This window comes from Triticum dicoccoides, chromosome 6B (genome assembly GCF_002162155.2).
Source record: "Triticum dicoccoides isolate Atlit2015 ecotype Zavitan chromosome 6B, WEW_v2.0, whole genome shotgun sequence".
In the NCBI taxonomy this organism is placed as follows: Eukaryota; Viridiplantae; Streptophyta; class Magnoliopsida; order Poales; family Poaceae; genus Triticum; species Triticum dicoccoides.
The window spans coordinates 27022139-27031876 of NC_041391.1; the positions used below are offsets into that span (position 1 = coordinate 27022139).

Here is a 9738-nt window from a genome sequence, read left to right on the forward strand (position 1 = left end):
AAGAATGGTATCAAGATACTCTGGCTGCTGGGGTTGTGGATCGAGATTATGCTGATACCATGTTAGCCCATCGGTCAATGTAGAAGTGAATTTTCTGAGTGACAGAGCGCGCGCTGTCAATAGGGACCCACGTGATCCTCTCCCTCTACTGGCGTCTCCATCGCGGCATCGCCAACCTCTCGCCCTACCCTCTTCCACGTGAACCACACTAGCTCACTTCACTCTACTCCACCGAGCTGCTGCGGCTGAGCAGCTGGCCCAGTGAGCTTAAGACCACACACGGGCTGGGGATATCCAGCTCGCGGTAGCCACCACCACACCGAGCGCGCGTCCGTACGTCCCGGCCATGCTGCCGTCCTTCTCACCGGCGGCCACGGCGGTTGCGACGCCGCCGCCGCCGAAGCCGATCCCGGGCGGCTACGGCGCGCCCGTGCTGGGGCCGCTCCGGGACCGGCTGGACTACTTCTGGTTCCAGGGCCCCGAGGAGTTCTTCCGGCGGCGCGCCGCGCAGTACCGGAGCACGGTGTTCCGGGCCAACATCCCGCCGACGTTCCCCTTCTTCGTCGGCGTGAACCCGCGCGTGGTCTCCATCGTGGACACCGCCGCCTTCACGGCGCTGTTCGACCCGGAGCTGGTGGACAAGCGCGACTGCCTCATCGGGCCGTACAACCCCAGCGACTCCTTCACGGGCGGCACCCGCGTGGGCGTGTACCTGGACACGGAGGAGCCCGAGCACGAGCGCACCAAGGCCTTCGCCATGGACCTCCTCCGCCGCAGCTCCCGCGTGTGGGCGCCCGAGTTCCTCGAGGGCGTCGACGGCATGCTCGCCGCCATCGAGTCCGACCTCGCCGCCGGCAAGGAGGGCGGCGCCAGCTTCCTGGTCCCGCTGCAGAAGTGCATCTTCCGGTTCCTCTGCAAGGCGGTGGCCAGCGCCGACCCGGCCGCCGAGGATCTGGTGGACCGGTACGGGCTCTTCATCCTGGACGTCTGGCTAGGGCTGCAGCTGGTGCCGACGCAGAAGATCGGCGCCATCCCGCAGCCGCTGGAGGAGCTGCTCCTCCACTCCTTCCCCTTCCCCTCCATCCTCGTCAAGCCGGGGTACGACCTGCTGTACCGCTTCGTGGCGAAGCACGGCGCCGCGTCGGTGGCCGTCGGCGTCAAGGACCACGGCATGACCGACAAGGACGCCATCAACAACATCCTCTTCCTGCTCGGCTTCAACGCCTTCGGGGGCTTCTCGGTCTTCCTCCCCTTCCTCATCCTCCAGGTCGGCAAGGACGCCGCGCTCCGCGCCAGGCTCCGCGACGAGGTCCGCGCCGCTCTCGAGCAGCACAACGGCCAGGTCGGGTTCGCGTCGGTGCGCGGGATGCCGCTGGTGCGCTCCACGGTGTACGAGGTGCTCCGGATGAACCCGCCCGTGCCGCTGCAGTTCGGGCGCGCGCGCCGGGACTTCGTGCTGCGCTCCCACGGCGGGGAGGGCTTCTCCGTCGCCGCCGGGGAGATGCTGTGCGGGTACCAGCCGCTGGCGATGCGGGACCCGGCGGTGTTCGACCGGCCGGAGGAGTTCGTGGCGGACAGGTTCGTCGGGGCGGAGGGCGAGGCGCTGCTGCGGTACGTGTACTGGTCCAACGGGCCCGAGACCGGGGAGCCGACGGCGGGGAACAAGCAGTGCGCCGCCAAGGACGTGGTCGTGGCCACCGCCTGCATGCTCGTCGCCGAGCTCTTCCGCCGCTACGACGACTTCGAGTGCGACGGCACCGCCTTCACAAAGCTCCAGAAGCGGCAGCCCAGCTGAAAATCACCGCGTGCGTACGTACGTTTAGGAAATCAAATTAATTAGCAACCATTTTTTTTTCACTCGCCCTGCTGCTTCTGTTCATCGATCTCAATCAAGTGTCAGATTAGTACAGTAAGAAAAAAATAAGTTCTCTGGCTCTGGTTTAAATTCTGTAAGAATTTAATGTTGGTAAATAAAACCGCGGAGGATTATCTTGAACGAACTGTACCAGTGGCTGCTCGACACGTACTGTGCCGGCCAAGTACGCTTGTATTTTCAGATTATCTTCTTCTAACATACAGTAGTACTCCCTCCGTTTCTAAATATAAATCTTTGTAGAGATTTCACTATCAACTACATACTGCATTTTAAGTGTGGATTCATTCATTTTGCTTCGTATGTAGTCCACCCAAAGGAGTCTCTACAAAGACTTACACTTAGGAACGGAGGGAGTAGTAGATTTGCATGTGTATGGATGACAAGTTGAATGAGACGGGAGTGGCGAGAAACACGAGTGACGAGACAGTCGATCGCGTCGTGCTTCGTCGTCTCGTTGCGGGCTCGGCGACTGGCCTGGCACTGACAGTGACAAGACCACGCGCCTGCATCTGCATGCATACGGGGACATTGTGGTTTCCTCTACAAATATCTTGTGATTGATAATGTGGTACGTGCAATCACTGGCCAAATTCAGTGTTTCGACATTTTTGGAAAGTTTAGCAAGTTCTGATTCGTAAAAAAATTGGGACCCGACTCTTTTCCTACCGCCGGGGTCGATGGCAATAAGGTATAGCTACTTATCGCCGGGGGCCCTGGCGGTAGAGTATATGATGCGGTAGACAGTGCATCTCGTTTTACTGCCACGGGGCGTCATCTCATTTTCAGGGTTTTTTTTTTCCACCAAACCAACGGCGCTGGATTTGGCAACGGAGAGGCGGAGGCGAGGAACGCGCCGTCGTGGATCACGTTGCACGCGCGTCGTCGTCTCAGTTTGCGGCATGGCGATCGACGGCGACAGGCCCGGTTAATCATGCGGACGCGGCAAAGAAGGTCCAAGAAGGCGCAAGGCACGCCACATGCCAAGGCAGGAGACGACGAGCTGCTATGCATAGCAGTGCTGCATGCATGCATGGCGCCCCGGACAAAGATCCAAAAGGCTGCATGGCCATGAAAGAAACTTGTCACCTTCCCGAGTCCATCGCCATGGGAGCAGAATGGAAGGGACGGACAGGATGCACATTCTGCTCTTCTTTCTTGTGTATGTATACAGCGCCCTAAAAGACGCTCATCTCTCTTTTTCCGAGAATGTAAAGATTTTTCGAGAATGCGCTCTCAGATTTTCTCCTGCTTCATGGGACAAATTACCAACGAACGACACACACAAAATCTGAGGGAGATTAGATGAAAAGACAAGACACCCCCAATTGGGCCTGGACTCGACAGATGCAACAACGTCACGGCTTTGCAATGGACGAGAAGCTTCCTTGGCATGATTGCACACCGATCATGTTCGTCCGATGTGAATCCGGCGGTTGTCATTGCTCTGTAGCGCCGTAGTATGAGAGGAGAGCACATCCAAAGGCAAGAAACACGAGTCCGTTTGCACCCTCCGTCCTCGGCCACCTCTTCGTCAATCAGATTCAGATTGGTACCAAACGGCAGCGATGCGCCGACAGTGACGGCGCCACGCGCTCGCATCCAATTCGCACCTATGACAGCAGATCAGCAGTGACAACTCAACTGAAGCAAAAATGATACCAGTAGTAGTATGCTTCTAATGGAGTTCCTGTAGAAATATCTCATCATGTTTGTGGTGGGCCGGGATCAGGTTATGCAAATTGCAAGGCCCAGTACCTCCATCAGCTACAAACACAAGGCACATCACATGTCAAGGCAATAGACCACTAGCTATCCAACCAAACCCCAGGACAAAAAGACCAGCAAGGATCCAAGAGGATTGAGGCTGACGCCGCAAGTTGACAGCAGAGGTGGAGCAAAAAAAAAAAAACAAATCACCGGAATTTTTTTTTCTAGGGTGGCTTTTTATTGCATAATATACAAGAGAGAAAAACGAATGGACGACGGAAAAGACGGGCATATCATGAAGCAGGAATGACCGAGTTTGAATATGGAGCGCCCTGGGGGGGGCGGCACCTGGGGGCGTGGCTGGGGCCTTAGTCGCCCCGAGGGGTCACCCAAAAATGCGCCAGCCTATGCACTGGGGGGCGAACGAGTGGAGATGCTCTTACTATGTGCAGAGCCCGTCGCAGGACTCGCACGACGGGGAGGCCAACACCAAGGGGGCTACGTTCGCGCCTCATGGGGGCCACGACTCCTCCAGCCGCTTCTACCGCGGTGCCCACCAAAAGGACAAGTCCGGTGGGGCGGGAGGAAGGGCGCGCCCGTCGGCTAGGGATGGCAGGAGATCGGGGTCATCGAGGAGGACGAGCGCCGCCCCATGCCCAAGCGCTGCAAGTACTTCATCTTCGTCGGCGGCATCGCCGTGCTCTTCACCTTCTTCGCGCTCATGCTTGGTTGGTCCATGGCCATGAGTTCTTGCTCTTGATTGGTTGATGCACTTGGATCTGAAGCTCCTCAAGGGTAGGCGACCAGGGGGGTCCGGGGAGGGGCGGGGGTGTCCTGGGAGGTGCGGGGCGAGCAGAGGTGGGTGAGGGGTCCGAGAAGGGGCGGGCAAAGGTGTGCGGGCGAAGCGCAGAATTTTTACTCGAGACCGTTTCGCTCGAGTATATTTAGGAAGAAGGTTGGGACCGGAGTATAATTTTTACTCCGCGCGCTATGGTGAATTGGGGATCGATTAGGTGCGTACTAGAGAAGTAAAACCTACATTTTACTTCTCGGATAGGGAATCGGTTAGAAGTGACCTAAGCCACAGGGAACTTGATTATACATGTACCGTTCGTCCGAGAGCACATCCGACGGCAAGAAACACGAGTCCGTTTGCACCGTCGTCGGCCACCTCTTGATCAATCAGATCCAGATTGGCACCACATGGCAGCGGCAGCGACGCGCCGACAGTGACGGCACCGTAGGCTCGCACGTATGACAGCAGATCGGCCGGCAGTGACAACTCAACTGAAGCAAAAATGATACCAGTAGTACGTATATGCTTGTAATGGAGTTCCTGTAGAAATATCTCATGATGCTGCGGTGGGCCGGGATCGGAGTTATGCAAATTGCAAGGCCCGATACCTCCATCAGCTACGAAACACAAGGCACATCACATGTCAAGGCAAGAGACCACTAGCTATCCAACCAAACCCCAGGACAAAAAGACCAGCAAGGATCCAAGAGGACTGAGGCTGATGCTGCAAGTTGACAGCAGAGGTGGAGGAAAAAAAGAAAAAAACAAATTGCCGGATTTTTGCTGGACGTATACTACACAAGAGAAAAATGAGAGGAGCGAGAAAAAAATGACTTGAGAGGCCATGAATATGGCTCGGAGAAGCAAATAAAGCCACCAAAAACCGAACTTGCATGGAGTCTTTCAACTTGTTCATTCCTTTCCCTGCTTTGTACCAATCCGCCATGCATGGCCTCGTGCTGATAAGCCAGAGAAGAACAGGCAACACTTCATACAAAAATAAAAGGGACAAAAGAACAGAGAAAGGATCGGTACACAGCAACAGAAGATGGGCTTCGAAACGAGGATGGATATCCTATTCGAAGCGCATCAATCAAGGATATGCATCATGATCACAACAGATCACTGAATGTTTCACCACTGCTCGCTCGCACGTATCTAGCCTACACTTGCAAACTGCAAACACAATGGACATGGACAAGAACAGTTTGAGCAGAGATGGTTTGTCCAGTTATTCTTCTTTCCAGCAAAAGAAGTAACCAAGAAGTCAGCACAGGATGAAACGGGGTTGGCAACCAGAGTTTAAAGGGCAAAAAAATGAGTAGCTTTTCCACCACTTCAAAGTTCAAACGTTATGTACTACTACTGATTAATGGTCAAATCAACATTGCTAGGCTTGAGCACAAGCTATGTAGTCTGGAGGCAAATCAAGAACAGAGTATTAACGCTTCTAACAGAAATGGGTCAAAGTATACATATTATCCCCGCAAAAGAAAAAGAAAAAAAAGCCTAAATATTATCTTACTGCATAAATTTTAATCTGACACTCCACCATTCCAACAAAATATCAAGAGATCAAACAAACCAAGAGGTTGCCAACATCAGACTATCAGCTATCAGTATCCATGCAATTAACAAGGTGGAACGACATCAGCATGCAAAGTGGATCAACGCCTTCCTTTGGCATCATGCCAAAACAAAACAAAACTCTGGGCTGTCTTTACTACAGCCACTTATAAACGATGAAGTAAAAGCATGTTTTACACATGACAGCGATGCACCGACAGTGACAACGCCACACGCTTGGATGTATGCATGGGATTATAAGCAGATCAGCAGTGACACATGAGCTAAAGCAAAAATGGTAGTGGTATGCTCATAATGGAAAATCCTGTAGAAATATCTCATGATGCTGTGGTGGACCCGGGCCGTGTTATGCAAATCGCAAGGTCCAGAACCTGCATCTGCTACGAGACACAAGGCACATCACACGTGAAGGCAAGAGCCTAGCTACGCAATCAAACCAGCAAGAATTCAAGCTGGGAGGTGAAGCTGCAAGTTATCAGCACAGGTGGAGCAAAAATAATATTGCCGGATTTTTATTGCACACGAGAAAAAAAATTGAGGGCGGCGGAAAATACGGGGAGATCATGGAGCACCGCAACTGAGGAAAGAAACAAAGAGAGATCAAAATGGGAATACAGGCAACGTAAAATGGGCATGGAAACGAAGATGCAAAACATATATATTCCAAGCACATCGCTGAACAAGAGATGCATCATGCCGATAACACGCATCACCAGTGTATTTCCGCCACTGCTCATGGCACATGCATAATATCTAGCTTCTGCTTGCAAACAGAATGTACAAGAGCAGATATGTTTGTCAAATTATTCTTCTTTCCAGCCATAGAGCAGTCACCCAGCACAGACTAAAACAGGGCTGCTGCAACCTGGGTTTAAATGGCAGAAAATGAGTACTGTAGCTTTTACTCCATTTCGTATATTATAGGTGCTACTAACTAATGGTCAAATCATAGCTGCCACACAGGAGCACAAATAGACTAGGAAATGCGATTAGAATGAACCTAAATATTACTATGGAATCTGTAGGTAAATCAAGAACTGAAGATTAACACCTCTAACGGAAATGGGTCAAAGAACACATATTATCTTACTGCACTAATTTTTATCTGACACTTCACTAACCCAGCAAAATATCAAGACATAAAACGAACCAAGAGGTCATGAACATCACACTATCAGTTATCAGTACCCACGCAATAAACAAACTGAAATTAACAAGAGGATACAAAATGTGGATCAGAGGTCTTCCTTTGGCACCATGCCGAAGCAAAGCAAAATTCTGGTCTGTGTTTAGTAGATCCACTTATAAACGACGAAGTAACAGCATGTCATAGATGTAATTTCTGAACTAAATTCATAACAAGTACATCTGCCTCAATTATTGAACATGTTTCTTTTCTAAGAAAATGGCACATGATTAACTCAGGGGTTTCGTGAGAAAGGTAAATTTACCTATTCTTCTTGTGTCCTGGGATGGAAATCCCAATCTGACAGATGGCACAACAAGCATTAATAAAACAAACAAACCGCTGTTTTCTTCAGTTCAGAAAGGAAAATAGGACCTCTCGATGAACCCAGAAACCTCCCTATGCACCCATGGCAGACTTCTTGCCCCTCTTGGATGCTGATGATCCATTCTCCACCAAGATCCTAGACAAAATGTCAGCTTGCTTTGAGTATCCTCCAGCTTTTAAGCTATCCATCAAAGCATCGCAGCCCTTCTGGTCTACAACGCCTCCTTTGTGCTTGATCTTGCAGAGCATGGAGTAGGCTGGCAATGTCTTCTCCTCGGTATACAGGGCTTCTAGGACTCTGTCATAGGTTGAGAAGCTAACTTCAAAGTCCCGGTCCAATGCAAAATCAGCCAGCTTTTGTGCCTCCATCACTTTTTCCTTCTCACAAAGGGCAGCTAGCAACTTATCCAGATCAGGCATACAGCCATTTTCCACCATCAGATTGACGCGACCAATCGCCTCCTCCACATGACCCCTCATGAAGAGAGCCTCCACAATCTTATGTGCCATATCCATGTTCTCGGTAATTCCCTTCTCTATCATAGTCTTCATGACCCTACTTGCAGTCTGAACCCTGCCATCATTGAAAAGCGCCACCATGACAGACTGGAACAGAGCTGGCCTTGGTAAGTGACCATGTTCCATCATGCTGTCCAATGCCGTCTTTGCATCAGCTGGCTCATTCTTCTTCAGGAAGCTATCAATAAGCAGTGTGTGCGAGTGGGGGTCAGTAGGGACGCCACGGCGTGTCATAATGGCAAGAATCTCCTTTGCGGCCTCTAGCGCACCTTCCTTTGCATGCCCACGGATAAGACTGTTGAATGCAGACTTGTCATCCACACCTTTCTTCATCAGCTGCCTGAAGAACGTCTCGGCCTTGTTGGTATTCCCATTATTGCACAGATACTCAATCACTGGATTATATGCCGGTGCTTCCAGCACTAGACTCTTTGGGCTGAGCAGTGTGCCCTTCTCTAGAAGCTCATCGAGCACCTGCACAGCACCATCACACTTACCACCTGCGCACAAGCTCTCCATCAACACACCATACTGCCTCGGATCCACCAGGACATGCTTGAACTGCCCGCTCTTCTTATGCACCTCCAACGCCCCATCCAAATCCCCAGCTTTGCACAATGTCGACACGAGCCTCAGAAACACCGATTTGTCCTTTGGAGTGAGTCGTCGCTCCGCCATATCTGCCACTGCCTTCCGGGCCTCCGCAGCCTTCCCCTCATCATCGCAAAGTCCCGGCATCAACGCAGCAAACGTCTTCTCGCTCAACCTCAGCCCCTTCTCCCCCATCTCCGTGAACAACCCCACTGCCTCCTCGACCTTGTTCGCCTCAACATATCCCTTGATCATGACATTGTATGAGATCGAGTTCCTTTCAAAGCCAGCTCCGGGCATTTCATCAAACACCTTCCGTGCACTCTCCAGATCGCCTTTCCGCACCCATGCATTGAGCAGGGTGTTATAGGTGGTCACATCCGGCGTCACCCCGTGGTCCTTCATGTCCCCAAACACCCTGACGGCGGACTCCATCTTCTTGCACAGGCCGAACCCCCAGATGAGCGTGTTGTAGGTGGACAGGGTGGGGGCGACGCCGTCGGCGATCATGGCGTTGTAGATCCGCCTGGCCATGGCCTCGCGGCCGCGGCAGAGGATGGCCTTGAGCACGGCGTTGTAGGAGAGCGCGGTGCGGGTGATGCCGAGGTCGGGCATGAGGCGGAAGAGCTTGACAGCCTCCTGCGGGATGCCGGCCCGGCCGTAGGCGGCGACGAGGGCGGCCACGGTGGCCTCGTCAGGGGCGACGGAGAAGGACGGCATGGTCTCGAGGAGGATGCAGCGGGCGTGGTTGAGCATGCCCTTGGCGGCGAGTACCGGGACGAGCAGCGCGAAGGTGGCCGGCTCCGGGCGGAACCCGGCCCGGCGGTACGCGAAGCGGAAGAACTGGAGCGCGAGGTCGGCGCGGTCCGCGGCGGCCGCGGCGGAGATCACGCCGTGCACGACCGGCGCCGAGAGCGCCGGGCAGAGCAGGCGCACCGAGTTCTCCATCCGGGTCGTCCACTTGCGGCGCCGGATCATGTGGAGGATCGTCTCGTGCAGGGGCTCCTCCTCCCGCAGGGCGCGGGCCGGGGCCGGATCCTCGGCCTCCGTGGCTGCTGCTGCCGCCGGGGCTTCATCCGGGGTCTCCGCGGGGGATGCGGCTGGCAGAGCTGCGTCAACGGCCGGGGCGGGGGTGTCGACGGTTGCGGT

The 9738-nt window shown here is 53.5% G+C and overlaps 2 protein-coding genes across 2 annotated transcripts; one reads left to right on the forward strand and one right to left on the reverse strand.

Moving 5' to 3' along the window:
- Nucleotides 1-205: 205 nt before the first annotated feature.
- Nucleotides 206-2061, forward strand: LOC119323638 (linolenate hydroperoxide lyase, chloroplastic-like). Its single transcript, XM_037597334.1, has one exon. It carries the CDS (start codon nt 347-349, stop codon nt 1793-1795), a length of 1449 nt encoding a protein of 482 aa, XP_037453231.1. The 5' UTR covers nt 206-346; the 3' UTR covers nt 1796-2061.
- Nucleotides 2062-6602: 4541 nt separating this feature from the next.
- On the reverse strand, nt 6603-9713 carry LOC119323157 (pentatricopeptide repeat-containing protein At2g37230-like). The gene is made up of 2 exons (XM_037596737.1): nt 7418-9713; nt 6603-6831 (listed from the first exon to the last, which is right to left on the reverse strand). Exon 1 carries the CDS (start codon nt 9565-9567, stop codon nt 7552-7554), a length of 2016 nt encoding a protein of 671 aa, XP_037452634.1. The 5' UTR covers nt 9568-9713; the 3' UTR covers nt 6603-6831; nt 7418-7551.
- Between the last annotated feature and the right edge of the window lie 25 nt (nt 9714-9738).